General features: G+C 36.5%; 1 protein-coding gene across 2 annotated transcripts in view; it reads left to right on the plus strand.

The window, feature by feature from the left end:
* Positions 1 to 22424, plus strand: part of TRPC4 (transient receptor potential cation channel subfamily C member 4) — a 208226-nt gene that overhangs the window by 153541 nt on the left and 32261 nt on the right. For both annotated transcript variants that reach the window (XM_025462421.3, XM_025462422.3), the window contains exon 5: positions 14019 to 14158. In XM_025462421.3, the coding sequence (XP_025318206.1) occupies positions 14019 to 14158 (140 nt within the window). The remainder of the gene's footprint in view (positions 1 to 14018; positions 14159 to 22424) is intronic.

Genomic DNA, 22424 nt, shown 5'->3' on the forward strand with positions numbered 1-22424 from the left:
CAGTCATTGTTAGGGCAGAGAAAAATTGGTCTTTTTTTTGACAGGGTGTGGGGGTGGAGTAGGGGGTGGGGAGAAGGATAAAGACAACAAGGTAGGAATGCTATAACCTTTTACCAAAAGTGTGCTATAGACAAAAAGGCCAGGTCCGATTTGATAACTTTATCAATGAACCTTTTATCTTGTCTCACTTAACACTGCTCTCTGCCCAAGTAAGATGTCAAACATTTCACAGTCCCCCTCCATTGTGAAGTTCTAGATTTATATAACAAGACTGAACAACTTAACAGAGGAGAAGAGTGTGGCTTACAAACGTGTTCCTCATACTGTTAATTTTCCTGGTGATAGATTGAAGCTCTATGCAGGAGTTTTTCCCAAGTCTTCTTGAACTGGCTTAGATTTTCAGCCCATGTCACCCTGTGAGCTACTTATTCTGTAAAGAAATACTTTTTTTCATTCCTACTAAATTTACTTTCCTTCCCTTTTCAGGGATGTTTCCCAGACCTCTGATACCATAATTTACAAGACATGATTACTTTCATACCTCCCATTTTTTTTTATCCTGACAAAAAGACTTTTGATGTATTCATTTTACATATTCATATTGCAAATCTTAACTTTTCCTGAGTCAAAACTTTTTCTGACTGTAAAGCCTAATCTCTCAAATCAATCCCTTTATGTTTAAGAAGTATGGTTTTCCTTCAGAATTTCTGTTCTTTCATACACTTTGCTGTGTTTCAACGATATGAACTTATTTGGTATGACAGATCCAGATGTCTTGTGACTTAGTACTGTGGCAGAATAATGTTTCCCGGTTATTTTCAATATCTTTCCTGTGGAAGTTCAACATCCTGTTGACTATTTCAATGGAAGTCTATCGAGTTTTATATCTTTAGAAAACAGCCTGCAACGACCCTTGTATTCTTCCATTGTGATGCCATTGATACACTGCAACTCATCTCTTGCAAAGCTTTTTGAATGATTTTTCCTTCAGACTTTCTTTTATTGAAGGCTATTGACTGTTTTTTCTCCCATCAAACAACTACAAGAGATCTTAACAGATGTCTGCTGTGGAGATAAACTTTAGCATATAAGCAAATCTGAAAGCCTCCTGCAGGGGTCAAATTTAGGATTCAGTCATCTTGAGATACAGTCCTAATCAAAAGGGAAAACTAATCACAGATAATTCAGTTAGAACTATCTCGATAGATAGGTAGATACTAGACAGATAGACACCAATATACTCCTCAGACTGTCAAATTACCCATTTAAACTAGAGTAAAAAGCGAAACAATTGTTCTATCAAGCAAGCATACAAGTCTCATGACAGCTATATTTTTCAAGTGTCTGAGAAAACGTGTCATTGGAAAGACTGAGCAATGGATTAAACGGAGCCTGGGGCCAGATTAGAGACCTGGTTTCTTCTATGTGCTGCTGTGCCATGACCCTGAGGCTCTTAATTTTTTCAGGGTTTGATTTTTCACATAGAATATCAGAGATAAGACATGAATATTCATGTCAGAAGTTCCCTTTTACATAAAACTTATACGTAAACTAAATATTGTATGTTATATTTAGCAGCATTTTTATCTCAAATAGATGTCATTTGTTTCCTGAAGGTAATATGGAGTAAAATAGGAGAAAAAAACTTTTTGAATGCTAATTTTTAAGGCCTTCCCCAAAACCAGTTTTGATTTTTCTATAGATCCATTATAATTCAACTGTAACAATCAAACCTGTGTCAAAGCTTATTCCGTATAAAAAAAGTATGTGCATAGATACATATATACGTATCTATGCGTGTGTGCAGTGTGAAATATCAAGAGGTAGACTTGCTGTAAGCTTAGCAAAAAGACTGATGAAATTGACAACATTTTTCAAAAAAGTAGAATGTTAATGAGGGCTACCATATTAATAAAGCAGGAAATACTTTGTTCTCAATGAGAAGAAAAAATGTCTGCTGCAGTGACTTGATATTGTGTGTGTGCCTAAGAATATGCCATAATTATGTAGTATATAAATCTATGCACACTGAGCATGATAAGGAGAAGGGTGAACTGAGGAAAAGATGTATCATAGGAAGAAATCTGAGCTCTGTTAAAAATAGCTTCTAGTGAATTCCTAGGCATAAACTAAGAATTGCTCATAATATCCGGATTATACATCTTGCCCATAACACATACTTATTTGACAAATTTTCTCTAACAAAATTGGTTTCTCATTTCCATGATTTATTTTATATTTTTATCTTTTAAAGGGTTGATATTAACAAATCTGAACATTTCAATAAGGCCTGCCAAATTGCGAAAAGAGAAAGAAAACTTGTGATCACATTCTCGTCTAGATAAAGACTAAGAGAGACAAGCAATTCTATATATGTATATTCTTCCTTTTTTGTGACCATTTCTACATCTTTTGTCTAATAGGCATTGAGATCATTTGATTTCAGACACTTATACTCTCAGCCTCACCCCTGAATTACCTATCTTCTCAAACAGCCCCCCAAAGATATTCTTGGGTTATAAGAAACAAGTCTGTAGTTTCTCCCTGCTCTCTTCCTTGGCAAAGTGCTCTAACCACTTCAGCAAACTGGCTGCAGACACATGTCGACCCCCAAATATGGCTGCAGAACAACCATCTATTAATCTAAAGAGACATTTTAATTTTCAGGAGAACCAGATAATCATTGTAGTATGACATATAATCATAATTGTCCTTTCTTATCTGTGGGGGAAAAAAGTTTAAGGGCACCTCTACCAAGACTTCTCGAGATGTATCAAGACTAACACAGATTTCAAACAATGAAATATTTATGTAGATTTACATTGTTGTGCACTTACTATTGCTGGCCAAATGACTTCTTTATCAGAGAGAATATTAAATATTGTAGGTCATGACAGTGCAGTACGTATCTGGTACCCAAAAGTGGTATCAGAATGCTTTGAGAGAATATCTGGCAACATGATTTAGATGGTTCAAGGGAAGGGGGAAAAATAGGGAAAGGAAAGTAGATAATGAAGGGAAGTCAAAGAGACGAGAGGGACATCGAAGTGATTTTTGTGAGTCCAGAGTAACAGTAACAGTGGTAGGGACAGTGGTAATAATAGAAGAAACTAAGAATATATGCACTGTGCTAAATGATGGAGAGTGTGTTCTCATCTGAATTTCATAGTAACTCCACTTTGTTGAATAATTATAAATGTTATTAGTGTCTCATTTAGTAGAGATGGAGTAGGCATAGAGAGATTAGATCATTTGCCCAGGATCAGGAGCTAACAAATGGTAGCCACTCGATTCATACTTCAGTTGGTGTAATTCCAGAGCTAGAACCTCTATCTCCCATAAGTACGCCCCCCAGAATTTGAGAAGTAGGATTTGGGGGAGGAGAAAAACCAGCCCAAGAATTCAAGACTCCTTGGCTTATTGTTCTGTTTCTTAAATTCCACATATGTGTGAAATCATATGAGATTTGTCTGTATCTAACTTTTTCGCTTAGCATTATACTCTCTAGATCCATCCATGTTGTTGCAAATGGCAAAATTTCACTCCTTTTATGGCTGAGTAATACTCTTGCATATATACGCAGCACATCTTTATCCATTCATCTGCCAATGGACAGCTTGGGCTACTTCATAATATGGCTATTGTAAATAGTGCTACAATAAACACATGAGTGCACGTATCCTTTTGAATTAGTGTTTTCATATTCTTTGGGTAATACCTAGTAGTCGAATTACTGGATATTTGGTAATTCTATTTTTAAGTTTTTGGAGAATCTTCATACTGTGTTCCATCGTGGCTACACCAGTTTGCATTCTCACCAGCAGTGCAAGAGGCTTCCTTTTTCCCACATTTTTGCCAACACCTGTTGTTTCTTGTGTTTTTTATTTTACCCATTCTAACAGGTGTGAGGTGATATCTTATTGTGGTTTTGACTTGCATTTTCCTGATGATGAGTGATGTTGAGCATCTCTTGGGCATCTGGATGTCTTCTTTGGAGAAATGACTGTTCATGTCTTCTGCCTACTTTGAAAAACTGGATTATTTGTTTTTTGGGTGTTGAGCTGTATAAATTCTTTATATATTTTGGATACTCACCCTTTATCAGATCCATTTCTTGCAAATATCTTCTCCCATTCAGTAGGTTGTCTTTAGTTTTGTTGTTTCCTCTGTTGTGCAGAAGCTTTTTATTTTGATGTAGTCCCAATTGTTTGTTTTTGCTTTTGTTTCCCTTGCTTTGGGAGACATAACTAGAAAGATATTATGTCTGATGTCAGAGAAATTAGTGTCACATAGGTCTTTAAATCCATACTGAGCTTATTTTTGTGTATGGGGTAAGAAAATTGTCCAGTTTCATCCTTTTGCATGTTTCACTGTCCCGTTAAGTCAGTGTTTCTTGAAGTATCAGCCCACTAAAATCATAATCATTGTAAACTTCTACAGAAAAAAATAGATTTTGAATTCTCTCTGTAGTGGATTAATTTGGATGTTCCAGAGGTCTTTAAACATTATAGATTGAGAAACAATTCTGGAAGCAAAATTTCATGGGAATTATGTATTCATGTAAAAGCTTTCTAAGGAGTCTCATCTCATTAGAACGTAAACACGAAATGGTTTTACATCTTCTGATCACTCTCCCTACCTGCTCTATACCAGATGTCCTTTTCCTGTACCTTGATATGTCTAGTAGACATCAAGTTCCTGAAACTTTTGAGTGTTTAGAAAGTAGTCCCAGTTCAGTTTAAAACTTGAGTCTTATCAGTTTAAGAAGGTCTGGCCCATGGCTCAGAGGCCCTAGAATAGTCCATCATTTGCTTATCATTCAACTCCAACACTGGAATGTAAAAAGGGACACAAACTGTTCATGTTCTCCTCTTTGGTGGCCACAGGGTAGAGGGATGATAAGAAAATTTACAAGTTTTCATTACTTCACTGGAACCCTGGTCACAGCTCTTTTCTGTTGTTTGTGTGCATCTCTGGCTAATACTGTGTAAGCAGTAGCACAGGCCATTACTCCTGACTTTTCCTGATGGGTGCCTGAGTGTTCTTTAGAGGGCTCTGTGTGCCTCCACCTTGCACAGTTCTCTGGATGCACGGTACAGCTCTACTTGACATCTTCCGGTCCTTCAACACCTGTAACCAGTGGTTGGCTCCTTTTGGGGTCCTGTGCCCCTGGCAAGGACAGGAGGCAAGATTGCTAAAGGCTCAGCTTCTTCCTGTGATAAGCTAAGCACTCACTTCCCAGGAGCATCACAAAACCTTGCCATATCTGATGGCATGTTGTTGCCAGCTGCCCTACTGCTGAAACATACTATCTATTTTCTGTGATGACCTAGACCCAGGAAGAGATGAGCAAGCCAATTGCCTGAGCAGACTCTCCAGCAGGGATTGAGATGCCAGTTTTTCCTTGTAGAAACCCCCCTCAAATTTATGAGGGATTTTTCTCAAAGTCTTCTTCACTTGATTTAGGGAGTGGTAGTGCTGGTGAGCAGTCACCTTCATCTCTCCATCTGGTATTCCTAATAAGCACAAAAACTGTAAGGCCCTGACTTCTTGGCTGTCTTGCTACCTATTCCTAGTGTTCTCTTGGTATAGACCATGGGGTTGGAGAGCCAGGTGGCTGGTAACTGATATGGTCTTAATGCCTCTTCATAAGCCCTAACAGGGTTACAGCAGAATGTGAATCTTTACTGAATAAAATAACTACATTAAGATTTTTTCTAAGCAAAAGCAAAATTTTCAGAGGAGACCACTTTTTTGTACCCTGATTTGGGAACAAAAACAAAAAAGCAAAACCGAAAAGAAACCTCCAGCAGGGAGGAATTCTTTTCTTGTTTTCTTTTTACCTACCTTGATTTGGTGCCACAGCATAGAACTCAGTGTTCTATTAAGAGAAGAGACTTCCAAGGTCAGATCCCTGGACTAGCTCTTGGGCTGCCATAACAAGCCCTTGGAGGTTGCTGTAGGTGAAAAGGTAACTCACTTTTTGTTGGGGGTTATTTATTCATTGCATAAATACTGACAGCAAGAAAGGGCAAGACAAGAAGTCTGTTCACAGAGTTACACATTTCTCATCTGATATCGGGGCTGTTAAATGTGGTGTCTGAAGCCTGCTTACCTCATCTTATCTTCATAGCTGGCTTCACAGGATAGGATATAATCGAGAACTCAAATATCCCTGGAGAAAATTGTTTTGGGAAAGGTAGAAAAAAATACACTAAAAACTTCCAGGCATCTACAAATATCTTTCAAAGGAAGTTCTCTGACTCATTTGCACTATGATCTTTCCTTTGCTGGTCCCCACAGTCATGACATCCATGCTTGTAATTAGACCTCCGCTGTGACTCTGAGAAATCATGTCATCTGTTTATAAACAGCAGAGAGCAATTTTGAAATGTTCCCATTGTGGGAACAGGACAAACATTTTGTGACAGAAGCTCCCTGAAGCTTTGTTCTCTTCAGACTAGTTACCACAAATAGTTGATCTGGATGCATATCTCAGCCAGTTAATAGCACCCTCTAGCTTTTCTAAAAGCTTGTTTCTTCATATATTTCAGTGAGTGTTACCAGAGCAGAGGAAACTTGGTATTTCACTGACGTGCTCATAAGAAACAGAAATTAATAGCTATCAAGTGCGTGTGTGGTGGCTAGAGCTATATGAGGTGCTCCTCCACTCTGGTGCTCCAAGAATGCAAGATCTCAAACCCTGTCAGCCAACAAGCACTGGCTGACAGCACAGGTTAAAAAATGATGGTGTGAACCCTCAGTTTCATCAGGATGTCTGCTTTTTCCACACAACTGTGACTTACAAAGATCAGAAGTGAAAGAGTATTTTTGTGTGATGCTGAAAAGTCAGATTTAATGTCTACTCTTTGAACTCCAAAAGAATTGTAATATCTCTGTGAGTGTTTGCTGCTCTCCTTAGAAAGCCTCAGAGGTCATCTAGTCCAGACTTCAATCAAAGTGCCATCTTCTTGAACCCATCTAACAGGAACAGAGTCTGCTCAGATATTAAGGAACTTCAGGTTAAAATGTTGCTTTGTACTGAGCTCTTAACAGGTTCTTTTTTTCTTAAGATTTTATTTAGTTATTTGACAGAGAAAGAGCACAAACAGGGGGAGCAGAAGGCAGAGAGAGAGGGAGAAGCAGACTCCCTGCTGAGCAGGGAGCCCGATGCAGGGCTCCACCCCAGGGTCCTGGGATCATGACCTGAGCCTAAGGCAGATGCTTCTGAGCCATCCAGGCGCCCCTCATAACTAGTTCTTTGTAAGTGCTTCCCCATTGCTTGTTCCCTTACATAATTGTTCATAAACTATTTGAAGTTGCCTATTTTGGTGGCTGTTCACATTTGGCTTTACAGTTTGGTAAAAGCGAGAGAGCTAACAATTTATCAATAAAGGAAAATAAGACATAAACACTCTGGCTAGTTAGCAGATATTTAAAACACATTTTATTTTATAATACATTCAAATTTGAAAACAACAATTACAAATTCATATAATTAGAATGCTCTTTAGAGATCAGATAGAACAGGTTTGCACCTACTTCTAGAATTTCTCTGGAGCTTGAGTAATGGAAGACATTCCAGGCTCTGGATTGGAATCTTGACCCCACAGGTTATCCTTTCCAGTTCTGGAACAACTCTGATTGTCAGAGAATTCTCCCTTATGTCCGGCAAGAAGGTTTCTCTCTATAATTTTCATATAAAAGATCCAGTTTGTGTTTTTTGAGCAGACCAAAGCAAGCTATGTCCTCTAGTCCAAGACAGTTTTTAGTGTTTCATGGAAGCTATTGTGACTTGTGACTGATTTTAGTAAAATTTGGTAATCCAGACTGTAAGAAGTAATGTCTGGCTATTCATAGCATTTGGAGAAGATGGTAGGATATGTATGATTGTTGATACCATATATAGAATTCTGTGTATAATCCAAACCTCTTTTTTTTTTTTTTCGAAATGAGATAATGAACACTAGAACACTATTAGCTAAGATTACAAAGCTGATTACCAGTTGAGCTGAGCCTAGCACCCTACCTGATATAGTCCAATTCTTACCTCTGGAGAAAATTCACTTGAAATGCATTTGTTTAATTAATTATAGCAGTGCACACATCTTCTCATCTCTGGGAATTGTTAAAGTTTCCAATAAAACAAAACAAATAAGCCACATTGTGAAATCTCAAAAATAAGAAAATGTTGTCTAAGAGCACTGTATAAGGAGATTGATTTCTGGTTTCTTTATTAACTGGTCGTGGAGCACGAGCTACACTGTCTCTTTTGGCCTTAGTTTTCTCAAGTAGGTTGTGGGTGTTTGCTGGCTTCTGAGTCTGTCCCTAGGTAGGCTCAGTAGGAAGAAGCACCACAGATGGGGGTGTGGGGGTTTCCAGTGTACCTAGCATTTTTCCTCATTGAATAATATAAATTGTAAGTTTCCCACAAGCTCTAAAATCAGAGCATGCATGCATCATATCCTACTCAGGTCTATTATACTCCTTTCTTCAAAATGGAGGCAGTGATCGTTATCATCTCCCCAGTTATGCCTCAGTATTATCTGAGCTCTCAAGAGAGAGTTCTTCATGAAAGAAACCCCAAAGGGAAGCTAGGATATATAAACACCAAGTCTAGAATAAAGCAGTGGTCTACAGCAGACTTTAAAATGCACAATATAGTTAAGGGTCTATAGTTAGAACAGATTCTTAGCTATAGAGAACAAACTGATGGTGACCAAAGAGGAGGTGGGTAGGGGTGGATGGCATAAATCACATTGAATGGTTCTTAAATGTTGAAACAGTCTTCCATTCTTGGGAAAAACAGCAAGAGGTCATGATATATTATCAATTTTATATATTGCTCTATTTAATTTACTAATATTGGTTGAGGATTTTGTGCATATTCATTAAGGTTATTAGTGTGTAGTTTTCTTTGAGTATGTTATTTTTGTCAGGCTTTTTATCAGAATAACGGCTTCCCTTTTAGATTTCTCTTCCTCTTGTATTTTCTTAAGTGTTTGTTGCTTGTTTTTTTTTAGCACTAGTATTATTTATTCTTTAAATGTTTGGTAGAGGGACGCCTGGGAGGCTCAGCAGTTGAGCATCTATCTGCCTTTCACTCAGGGCATGATCCCTGCATGGAGCCCGCTTCTTCTTCTGTCTGTGTCTCTACATCTCTGTGTGTGTGTCTGTCATGAATAAATAAATAAAATATTTTTAAATGAATGAATGAATGAATGAATGTTTGGTAGAATTTGCCGTAAAGCAACTAGACCTGAATTTTTCTTTGTTGGAAAGTTTTCAACTATGAATTCATAATAAGTATAGACAATTCAGGTTACTCTGTGTACTCAAGTGAGATTAGAAGTTTGTGTCTTTCAGGGAAAATTTTTTTTTTGAAAATGTTCATTTTTAAGTTATGAAATTTATGGATATCAAGTTGTTTTATTCACTTGTTATCCTTATAATGTCATAAGATCTGTATTGATATCCCTTCTTTTATTTCTGATATTTATCATTTATATCTTCTCGATTTTTTTCTTGACCATTCTAGATAGAGTTTTATCAGTTATCCTGATCATTTCAGAGGACTAGGTTCTGTTTTCATGGATTTTTCTCAAGGTTTATGTTTTAAAATTTATTGCCTCTGCTCTTATCTCTTTTACTTTCTTCTGCTTGTTTTGGGCTTAACATGTTTGCTTTTCTTTTCATGGTGTCATAGTTGAAGTTGAGATCACTGAGACTTTTATTCTTTTTTAATTGAGTCTTTAAATCTACAGATTCCACTCTAATTGCTATGGTAGCAACATCACAGATTTTTTTGGATGTATTTTCATTTTCAGTTGTTTCAAAATATTTTCTAATTATTCTGGAAATTCCTCTTTGATACCAAGGGCTATTAGAAGCATGCCATTTAATTGCAAAATATTTAGGGATTTTTCCAAATAAGTTTCATTATTGATTTGTTGTTTATTATGTTGTCATAGAACACATTTTGTATGATTTGTATAAATATGTTAAGTTTGTATTATAGCCCATGATGCAGTCTCACTTGGTGAATACTACCCACACATACACTTGAAAAAAAGTGTACTCTGCCACTGTCAGGTTGTTGATAGTGTTGTTCAGAATTTCTATATTCCTACCAAACTTCTGCCTACCATTTCTACAGAGAGGAATACTGAGGTCTCTATCCAACTATATTTGTACCTTTATCTCTTTGCTGTTGCAATTCTAATTATAGCATCTTGCATTATAAGGTTATTTAGTTAGCTGCATTCATATTTAGGATTGTTCTGTCTTCGCAGTGAGTTGGCCTTTTTTATCCTTATGTTACTCATACCTCTCTACCTACCTCATAACAGTCTTTCTTTTGAAATATATCTAGTCATATTAATATAGCCAATCCAGCTTCCTTTTTTTGAGCTTTCTTTTGATTAGTATTTCATAGTGTCTTTATTATTCTTCTATTTTTAGCCTGTTGATGAACTGTAACAAAAAACAGTTGTGTTTTGTATTTTTATATACGACTATCTCTGTCATTTAATTGGTGTGTTTAGATCATACATTTTTTAAGGCCATACATTTCATTCAATGTAATTGTGAATATTAGTGGATTTGAAATCTACCCCATTATTTCTCCTATTGGTTCTATCTGTTCTTTGTTGCGCTTTCACCTTTTTTTCTGCCTGTTGTCAAATTGAGTATTGTTTATGATTTTGTATTTATTTACATTTCTCGCCTTTATTTATACATTTAAATATGTATATATGTATGCATATATTTTACTATATATCTAATATATATTTATAAATTTAATATATATGCATATATATTATATATTTTGGGGGGGTACTTGAACTCACAACCCTGAAACCTGAGCCGAGATCAAGAGTCAGATGTTCAATCAAGTGGGCCACTCAGGCACCCCTACATTTAAAAATATTTTAAGAAAATGTCCTAGAGGGGGATCCCTGGGTGGCCTCGGCGGTTTAGCGTCTGCCTTTGGCCCAGGGCGCGATCCTGGAGTCCCGGGATCGAGTCCCGCATCGGGGTCCCAGCATGGAGCCTGCTTCTCCCTCCTCCTGTGTCTCTGCCTCTCTCTCTCTCTCTCTCTCTGTCTATCATAAATAAATAAATAAATAAATAAATAAATAAATAAATAAATCTTTAAAAAAAAAAAGAAAAGAAAATGTCCTAGATTTGATAGTATAAAATTTTAACTTCTCACGGTCTAACTTGAAAAAATATTTATTTTGTTGACATGTAGAGTAAGAACCTTATGATAGCATGTTTCTAATTCCTGTCTCTCATCTCTCTGCTAATATTGTCATTTTATGTTTCCATATGTTATATATGTTAAAAACCACCACACATTGCTACTGTTTTTGCTGTAGGCACTCAATTATCTGTTAGAGCAATTCAAAAAGAAAAAAAAAATATCTTCTACATTTATTTTCTTTTTAACCATTCCTGGATATAGGTTTTTATTTCTTCTTACAAACCTAATTTTTGTTCAGTTATCCCATGCCTTCTGCCTAAAATATATCCCTTCAGCGATTCTTATAGTATGGGTCTCTTGGCAATAAACTCAGTTTTTGATTGTCTGAAAAAAATGTTTCAATCACTCTCCTTTATTAGAGCTGTTTGTGCCATGTATAGATAGAGTTCTGGGCAGACACCTTTTTTTTTTTCTAGCACTTTAATAGTGTCACTTGTCGTACATAGTTTTAGACAAGTTTAATGTCATTCCTTGATTTCTTCCTTTGAATGTGATGTTTCTTTTATTTCCGCACCATCCCCATTCCTGATGCCTTCAATGTTCTTTTTTTAGACATTTTGAATATGATATATCAGGGTATGTGTGTGTGTGTATTATTCATTCCGCCTGTGCAGAAGGCCAGACTGAAGTACATAGAATTGATTCCTGAAAAGGTACACGCATTTTGTTCTGCTAGAACATAATGCAGGAATTTGAGGCAGTATCGTCAGGAGCTAAGCTGGGTTTCTGTTTCGTGCTACAGTGTGTTTCAGAGCACCTTATGCTCTGCTTAGGATGGTGGTATGAACTGCATGTCTGTGTCCCCTCCAAATTCATCTGTTGAAATCCTAATCCCCAGTGTGATGGCATTTGGAGATGGAGCCTTTGAGAAGCAATTAGGCCATGGAGGTGGAGCCCTTGTGAATGAGATAAATGCCCTTATACAAAGAGGCCAGGGAGCTAGCTTGCTCTCTTTCTGCCACAAGATAAGTCAGTATCTACAACATGGAAGAGGGTTCTCACCATAGCTTGACCATGCTGATACTGTGATCATAAACTTGCAGCCTTTAGAACTATGAGAGATAAAGCTTTGCGGTTATAAGACACCTACTCTACGATACTTTGCTATAGTGGCCTTGACTGATGAAGACAGATGGGAGAGAGGGTTATTCTCAGAACTCCTGCTCTACTCAAACCTTTGTGCCTCCTCTATGCCCCTGTGCCTCAGAGGTCTTCTCTATTCATGCTCTTGCCACTCCTCCAGTGGTTGTCAGCTTCGGATTGCTACCAGGTGTTCGTTGGCCTGGTGATGTGAAACAGGCCAATTCTCTGTTGTCCTGGTCTAGAGTCAGACTTCATAGGACTATGCCCAGGCATTAGAGATGGAGGTTCTCTATGATCCATACCTTACTAATTATGGCAGTGACACTTGGTGGGTCATGTGCAGAAGAGACCTTCCTGGCCCTCCCCCTGTGGTAGGAAACCTCTGATGATATGATATAAACCCTAGGCCCAGGACTATTTCCTGCTCCTCCCAAAGGGCTCATGAGTTTTCCTCCCTAGGGAAAAGGAATACTCTATGCAAAAGAGCACGCAAATAGTTGGAAACTCCCCTTGTGTCTGTGTCCCAGGGGTTCTGTCTTCTTGTGCTAACTCAGACTCAGCCTTTAGAAGGTTGTTGAGAAGTTTTTCTGAAATTCTCTTACTCTCTTATATGATGCTTTTGTCTCTTACCCCTGCATTCTGCCACAGGTGAGCTAATGTTCACACTGACGCTCTCTTTGGAGGAACCTGCTTTTATTTGAAGTATAGGCACTTTGGTTTCTCATCTCTTTGATAGATTCATGAAAAGTTATGATGTTATAGTTAATCTGCTTTTTTCTGGCTTTTAGTGCAAGACAGATGTGAAACATTGTGCTACGCATTTGACATTCCAGACTACTGTTAAATAAAGTCATCTTATTTTCTTATGTTAAGTAGTTATGAAATCATATTTATCCTTTTAATATTTTCTGACTCTACACCCTTTGAAATCTCTCTCTTTCATCATTGGGCCCTAAAATTAGATTTAGAAAATTTTCATAATATTATGGAAATAAGATGATACATAGTGATAATTTATAAGTACTTCCTAGAATCTGAAAATTAAGACATTTCCTATTAAAAATATGACTATTATAAACGAAAGGGATTTTTATTTTCTCTGGATGTGATTTCAAAGCTATTGCTAGATGTAAGGTCTTCTAATGAAATATTGTGTATGTTATAATCTTTCTGTGTCTAGAACTGAATTCAGATCCCTAAAGTTGCTAATTGCTTACAAAAGCAAAGTATTCTGCTTGATGGAATTAAGACAGTTATGTTCAGCAGATGCATTTTTTTTCATGAATATTTGAGTCATCTCAACTTCTGAGGAAATATGTCTTTAGGTATTTGTTTATAAGTAAGTGCTACCATATTTTCCATGAGAAAAAAAATATAGTTACAGAGAAATTATAGCTGATTCAAAAATTGCACCTTCTTATGAATGTATCAAATGAGTAAAAGCAAGTGAAACTGCTCTAAAAGCATTCTCTACAATTAGCTCCATGTTTTCTAAATTTTAAAGTCTGGCTGAGATTGAATATTATTGTCTTTAAAAGTAGATGTTTCATGTAGTGAAAAGGTATAGTCTCTTGTAGGTCCAGGAGTCTATAATTTTTAAGTTGCATATCTCTGTTTTTAGTAATTTGATTGAACACCACACTTACAGTGCATCTTTCTGTAATTGCAGGTTTTATATGGGGAGAAATTAAGCAAATGTGGGATGGTGGACTTCAAGATTACATCCATGATTGGTGGAATCTAATGGATTTTGTGATGAATTCCTTATATTTGGCAACAATCTCTTTGAAAATTGTTGCGTTTGTAAAGGTAACTATTGTTTCTATTATTGGTAAAATGTAAGTTCTGATAAATACTGATAGATCTTTGATTGCTATTAATTTTACTAATAATGTGACCTAGAACATTATGTATATGTGATATTCACCTCTTCATGACTTTATTTATAGATGGGTATAAAATACATAGATACTACCCAATTTATAGTCATAAAAGAAATTTCACAATATAAAGTTGTCACCCAACTGTGTTGCATCTAAATTGAATGATGCCTCAAAGTTACTCACAATAGTTGCTCTTGCTTCTATTCTTTTCCATTTCTAATGGAATTCTGCCTTAAACACTTTAAATTTTGGCAACCAAAAATCTATTTTTATCAGTTATACCTAACCAATAACATTACATAGACAGATCAAAATATTACTCTTTCAAAGCATTTAAATTATTTCAACTCAAAGTAATATAGTTTGATATAATTAGAACAGAATATAGTTTCTTTCTCCTCATCCCATTCAACATGACAGTGCCTGAAATCTCATACAATCGTCACTCCCCCAGATTTTGTACAATATCAATCTTTTCCAAACCACATAATTTATGGAAAACATTTTTGTTCTGCAACGGCAATTGGGACTATTTTGTACTTTGGGAAATGTTTTTCAAGCCAAAGTATTGTCTCCTTCCTGCCTTTCTTTTTTTCCCTCTTTTCTTTTCTCTCTCTTTTTAAAAATTTTCTCTTAAAACGATTAATGTAGAAGTAAAAACCAAAGGGTGTCTAATTGGGCTTTCTTTACATGAATGACTCCTGCAATTTAGTGATCTGACCTAGAAAATGCTAACATGTAGGTGAACTCCTGCTCATTTCATCTAGTTCTTTAAAATAGCAACCTGAGTCTTTGTCCAGTGTTTGACTCTGGCAGGGTAAAAAATGCTCAAAGTTGGGAAAGGCCACAGTTTCCAGAATTTGTTCAATTAAAATGTTGCCAGCACTCAGCAGAACATTTAGGAAAGAGCATTGGCTACTATTTTTATGAGAAGCAAACTATATTTTAAGAATAGAATGATAATTTGATAATTTTTCCTATCTGCACTGAGGTTAATGACCTTGACCTTAAGAGAGAAGATACTGTCTTAACCAAGTAGGTGATGCATCTTTGTAGAAGATGGGCAGTTTATTGTTACATACATATATGTCCAATTCCTATTTTCTTTGTAATGAAAATTAAGTATATCTATAAAGTGTTTTGGCCATCTCGTTACTAAAAAGTAATATATCTGCTTTTTTTGTGGTCCCATGTAGAATGTAAAATTCTGTGGTTATAGAACTACTGCAGTCCTTCTCAAACTTTCAGGTGCAAAATAATCACCTGGAAAGCTTGTTAAAACACAGATTCCTTTTCTCCATCCCCAGAAATTCTAAATTAGGACTATTAGGGAGGATCCTAAATTTGCATTTCTAGCAAATTCATTAGACAATGCTGATGTACCTGATCTAAGAAAGACATTGATTGATGCTGGACTATATAATTCTATTCAACAGCTAAGAGAAGTATAGGGTTGATTCCAAAAGGAACTTCTCTCTTATATTTTTACATGCAATATTTGTACTAAGATACAGAATATTTTTATATATTACATTTATATGGTGTTTACAGATAGTGCATATACATTCCAATCCATCAAGAACTCTGGCATATGGGGGTATAATTACATATATTAATACTTGTGGATTTTTGGTCTTAATTTTAGATATGAGATTTGAATTTTCTGCAAAAAGTTGTAAGTTCTTCATGTGCAACATCAATTTTAATAATAAAATGTAAATGTTGTCCATTATAGTACACCAAGGAAGAAATTATGCTTATAATTCAACTCGCCCACCCCATGCAATGAAGAAGAGGGAAAAAGATAAAAAGGATATGAAAAGTGCACAGAAATTACCTCAGATGATAATGATGTAAATAATGTGGAGTCTGGAGAAAAACCATGTGTTTATGTGCTGTGATCATAGGACTCCAACTATGATTGTAAATGTATAGCATGGAATGTTCTTTCTGAATGATCAGTTTGTGTGACTAAAACTTGAGTTGCATGGATTGTGTTTAATGGGTAGTGTTTTCTGAGCTCACTTCTTTCTTCCATTGCTTACTAGTTACGTGAACTTGGACCTGTTTCTCTGCCTCTCTGTGCCTCATCGATAAAAGAAGGAAACAAACAATTTCTGCCTTGTGTTGTTGGTATGGGCAGTAAATGAATTGATATAATTAAGAGGTCTATTATAAAATAAGGGTGCATTATTAATTTTTCTTTTTTCTCTTATACTCCTGTGTCCTCCTCCTTTTTCATATACTTTAAGCCCATTGGACTTGTCTTTTTAAATGTCTTTATTATGTCCCTTCATTTACTTTATGTTGAGAAAAGTTTGAGCTCTGGATTCACACTCACCTTTACTATGTGAAACCTGTATGATTTGAGGCAAGTTATTTAATATTGGCCTCAATGCTATTATCTGTCGAATGATGATAATAACTACAAAAGCACTTAACTTTGGGAATCCGACTTGTTGACTCATCCTTCCTTACCTTTTTTATCTTATCACTTAGTTTTTCATGCTAACTTTTAGATAATTTAGAAATTACTATTTCCAGAAAAGATGCTGTATTTATGTACTAAAATAGATTCTGCTGTAAGTAAGGAAAACAGCCATTATGTGAACCAATCAGTAAGAATTTCTGGGAGCACACTAACAAACCAGGATATCATCTGTTTGCTGAGAAGGCAAATGAGGTATATCCCCTGCCTTCAAGCAGTGCCCAGTCAGGTGGAAGAAAGAGAAATGCATATAAGTAACAGCCTTACCATACAATAAACTGTACAACAGTGACTGTGAGAGCATCAAGGAAGGAACTAAACTCTACTGGAGGTGTCTTGGAGAACAGAGCCAGTGGGCATCTAGTGAGTTCATGAATGTGCTTGAGTGTTCCAGAGAGAAAAGGCAATGTGCAATAAAGTCTGAGTGTGTAAAGGAGGCCAGTCTCTAAGAGAAATGATCCAGCAAATAAGGCCAAGGGGAGGAATGGAAGGGCTTTTTATATTCTGCTATAGAATGTGGGTTTTGCTCTATTAATAGAGAAGCCATCAATGAGATTTAAGCAAAGAATGATTCAAATGATAATGAATGCCTGATGTAGAGAAATGAACATAGGGGAAACTGATAGAGGACTGGATTTGAAAAAAAAATAGGAGGGAAGAGCCATAAGATTGGTTATTTATTAATTATGAAATATGAGGTAAATGGAATCCCCTGATGCTGCTTCCTGGTAAATAGTTTGCCTGTTGTGGGGCAGGCGAGGTTACCAACGAGTTATAACCAAGATCTCTGTAAGATTGTACAGGTTCTACCTCCAGTCTGAAGGTGCATTTAATAAATGGGAGCAAAAATCCAACCCTATGTCTTTTTAGCCAGGCCATGGACCCAGACCAGAAAAACTGTCAGTTCACAAAAAGGGAAACCTTTCTGAAATTGATTTATCCAGGAGAAACTTTTGGAATAGGTCTGGCAGAAAGGCCACTTTTGCTTAATTGATTTATCCTTTTAAAATTCATTGATGAAGAAGTGATTTAATAAAACAAAACACACATGTGCATATGCATACATACATACCAAAGGGTCCTTCTAACTAAGGCTATGGTTTGAGCTCTGATCCATACTTGATCTGAGTACTACTTATACCACTTCCTACCTGTGTGATTTGGGGCAAGTTACTTAATCTATACCTCAATTTTTTTATATGTGTAATGACACTAATAATCAGGTCCTATAGAATGTGAGGATTATATTAACAAACACTTCTAATGTCATAAATAGAGCTTAGTATAAGCATTGAGTAGTTTTTATTTTTTATGTTCCATGCAACCCATGCATTATATTGTACAAAGACAGTATGAAAGTATATGTGATTTCAGTGTTCTCCTTACATGCAAAGCTTTGTGGTGTTTCCTTAAATACCTTGATTCATTGACATGTCACAGCTCGTGAATTATAAGCTTTTTTTCCCATTTGCTCTTAATTCTTGAAGAAGGTTTGTTAACCATTTCCTCCTCTCACCATGTATGAAATATTAGTTAATCCAGAGCTTGTTGATGCCTGGGCACTCTCATAAAATGTTGTTTTATCTTCATTAGGACTGGTTTTCTCCTAAATATTACCCAGTCCTTTTCCATATGTACAACTTGTCTCATATTTTCTTTAGTCATTTGGCAGTAATGATTAAATCCCTATGCCTATTCCACAGTGTGATATAAATAATATTTTCAAAAATTTAATCATTATGGATAAGAACATTTATTTTAACATTCATCATGGAATTTTTCAGTCTTGTGAATAGTTCTGAGTAAATACCTCATTGATCTCTCCTATTCTTATCAGCTAGACAAGAGGCATAAAATATTGTTTCCATTTCACAAATGTTCTAATTGCAATGTACCCTCCAAATTAGGGAATTCTCTAAATATTCTTGAGTTGGCATGGCACAGAGCTCTGTAGGGATTTAAGTCCTAATGGTTTAATGCAGTACTATCTATCACAGGAGAAAATCATGCATCTCCGTATTGTCTTTCACTACTTCATTATCTAACCAGTTTGTGGAAAGGGAGGTGTTTTTACCTTATAAATCAAACATTAAAACCAGTGTGCATTTTCTATTTACTCTAATATGACAAATGTGTTTATTTTTGCATCAGCTTAACTTTTTATTCATGTTTATTGATTGCCTGTGTTTTAGAAGTACGTATCAGAGACTATAGAGTATATAAATAACCCAGTATCCTGATTCTGTTCATCTTCCTCTCTTAACACTTCTGCTAAGGTGTTCCTGACCTGGCTCCAGCTTTCTCTTAGAATCATCACTATCCCCAAACTCTCCATATTCCAGCTAGATTAAGGTACTCACATTTCTACAAAGGATTCATCTTTTCTAACAACCATTCTTTTGAATATGTCTATGATTCTTCACCCTAGAATGCTTTTTGACCTCCTCTCATCTATAAAACAATTTATTAGACACTCATTTCCTCAAATGCAGTAGACCGAGCTCCCTGCATGGAAAATTGGCAGGTAATCCAAGGGTGAATATTCTGTTAGATAGGTGTGCAATGAGTGAGTCTCTTAAAAAGAATCTGAGTAAAAATAAAGTCTTACAGAAAACCATGCTATGGTATATTTATACTAAATAGCAAATATGGGGATCCCTGGGTGGCTCAGCAGTTTAGAGCCTGCCTTCGGCCCAGGGTGTGATCCTGGAGTTCCGGGATTGAGTCCCACATCAGGCTCCCTGCATGGAGCCTGCTTCTCCCTCTGCCTGTGCCTCTGCCAATCTCTCTCTCTCTCTCTCTCTCTCTCTCTCTATCATGAATAAATGAATAAAATCTTAAAAATAAACAAATACTTGAAAGAAAGAGGAAGGTAGGAATTAATGTTCTTTGACAATTAACTCTTGACCCTTATTTTTCCTTTTTTAAAATTATTTTTTTTAAAAATCCAAGTATAACTAACATACATGGTCTTTCTCTTTCAAGGATCATTCTATAACATGGAACTATCAGCTCTGGTCAGCAGGATCCTAGTGTCCATTCATCTGTGGCCAGAGGGTACCTGTCAAGGGAAGGATTAGCATTTCTTATTTAATGTCTGTTTTCTTCACTATCTAATAAGCTCATATGACATAAACTGTGTGTTATTTGCTCACCACTGTGAAGATGATGTCTAACACAGAGTAGGCACTCAGCATATATTTCATGAATAATGAGCAGCTGAGGAATCAAAATAATTAGAATTTAAATCCATTCTAGACAAAGAACCTGATACTCATGGAAAGGAATTCTGGTGAGAATGTGAAGTAATTTGGGGAATGACCACTACTAAAGGTTTGAGCCAAGGCGTTAAATACCAAACTGAGCACAAATGGCAGGTCAATCTCAAAAAGAAGTCAGGACCCAGATTCCAGAGGCTTCATGTGACATGTTGGAAAATTAGAATTCCATCCCAAGAATATCGCAGTTCTTGAGTGCATTAAGCAAGATATGAGGTAGTCTGACTGGCCCTTTTAGAAGAAGATTCTTGGAGGAAACAGATGATGGTAGAAATAAGATCCAGGGCAGGGAGAGCAATTAGCAATTATTATTATGATAATTTCTGTGGGAAACAGAGGATACCAATGAAGAGGCGTAAGCGATATATATGAAAATTTCAGTTTAGAGCCTTAAGGTTCCAAAGCGAAGACTCTCCACCTGAAATTTTGCTTCGGGTGATTTGCTGCCACTCACTAAGATCAGAGAGCATAAACAGAGAGAGAGTTTGAGGAGGAACAGATCATGAATTCCACTTCTGGCCTGTGAGTTTGAGATGCCTGTGAGATCTCCATGTGGACACATCAACGAGGCAGGAAAGCATAAAATATGACTGTAAGGGCAGACGTCTGGGCTGGAGATGGAGGGCTGGGAGTCATCAGCACATAACTAACAGTTGAGATCATTGAAAACCATCAGGGAGAGTAGACAAGATGAGAAGAGAAGAGGCTTATGAAACAAAGTATTTAAGGAGCAAATGTGAAGGAGGGACCTGCATGGGATCCTGAGAAGTGGCATCCCGATGGCAGAAAGCAAACATGCAAAGATTAAAAAATGAATATGGATTTTGTGAAGAAGTTTTAGAAAATAGGGCTAAGGAGAAATTTTAAGTTCAAGTTAAGCTTTTAACGCCTAATAATAGAGTTTGGAAAATGCATTTCAAATTGAAGAATTAGAATTTTTTGCTACAAGTCCGTCTGTAAGGATTTTAACAATTGCTTTGCAAAACAATGCCTGTATTTAAAAACTGAAGTTCAACGTATATGTAAATGACAGGAGAAAAATGAGAAAAGCAAAACCAAAAAGAATGACTTCAAGAGATAATTACTAAATGTTTATATCTCCATTTTTTTTTATATCTCCATTTAATCCTGATAGAAAACAAGGTTTCTGGATCAGAGAACAAATTACTTCCATAACAATCTGAACATTGGTTCCTCATACTCCAGTTCCCCACAGGGCAACAGGTGAGAGCCAGATGTACCCTTTGCATCCAGGAGTTTGTACCACAGGAGGGGAACTGGGAAAATATGAATCTTAGAGCTTGTATAGTATAGCTGTGCCAGCTGCTCACCTTCCCCCTGGAGAAAGAGAGAGACCTTAACTTTCCGAAGTAAACAGATTCTCTTAGGGGAGGCAAAGGTCCCTAGTTTTATTATCCTTAGAATCTAAGCAGATGGCTCCAGGGGAGATGTTTCCAAATCTCTCAGAAAGTCTCTATATTTAACTTCCCAGGCTTATTTGCCATTCAGACATCTTTTAACAGCCATGCAATGTTTTGCTCAGGAAGCCCTGACCATGCATAAATGTGAACATATTCACATAGCATTGTTTCCCAACAATTATCAGAAGTGCTAGACTTTGAAGCAGACTTGCGTAATTATACTGGGGAAGAATCTAGCATTTCCTGATTTGTCAAAATGGAAAACCTTCCTCTTGATTTTGCAAGTCCCAGCTCAGAGAGTTTTCTAAGAAGGGATCTAAAGTACCTACCATGTCACCGGGTGATGATGGAGTCTATATTCAACCGCCTGTGAGACCTAGAACAATGAACAGCATCTCTAGGAAATTGAATAATATCAAAGGACCCTTAAAGCTTGAACAACATGTAATCTCTGTTCATTTCCGGCCCCATCCACCCCAGGCAGAATTTATCACTTTCTCTTCTCTGTTCTCACAGTACTTTGCGTTAATCTCTTAGAAACATTGCTATTATTAGGTGTGCCTCCCACCTTCACTGGACAATAAGTACTCAAAGGAAGAAAATGTTTCTTGGGCACCCATTGCACGCAGGGCAGTGTATTAGATGTTGTGAGGAATTCCAAGTAAATGATCACATCCTTAAGAATGCTTACTGTGTCAAATTATGTATACATTGAGATACAGTCCTAAGCCATATTAACTTAAAGAGAGAGAAAGAGAAATATAGGATTAGCCATCAAAGGGGGTGGGGGAATGTTCTCTACTTAAACATGTGTCTTTCAAGGGAAGTGAGAAAAAGAAGGTGAAGGTGATCTTAATCTCTGAAGGAAAACGTGCATCGTATGAGATGACCAAGAGAAGATAATTCGATGGTGGTTGATACTACAAACCCTCACTTTGATATGTGTTATAATGAATAAAAAATATTAAATTTTTAATTTTTTACATATATGCAAGATGACCTATT

This window comes from Canis lupus, chromosome 25 (assembly GCF_003254725.2).
Source record: "Canis lupus dingo isolate Sandy chromosome 25, ASM325472v2, whole genome shotgun sequence".
In the NCBI taxonomy this organism is placed as follows: domain Eukaryota; kingdom Metazoa; phylum Chordata; class Mammalia; order Carnivora; family Canidae; genus Canis; species Canis lupus.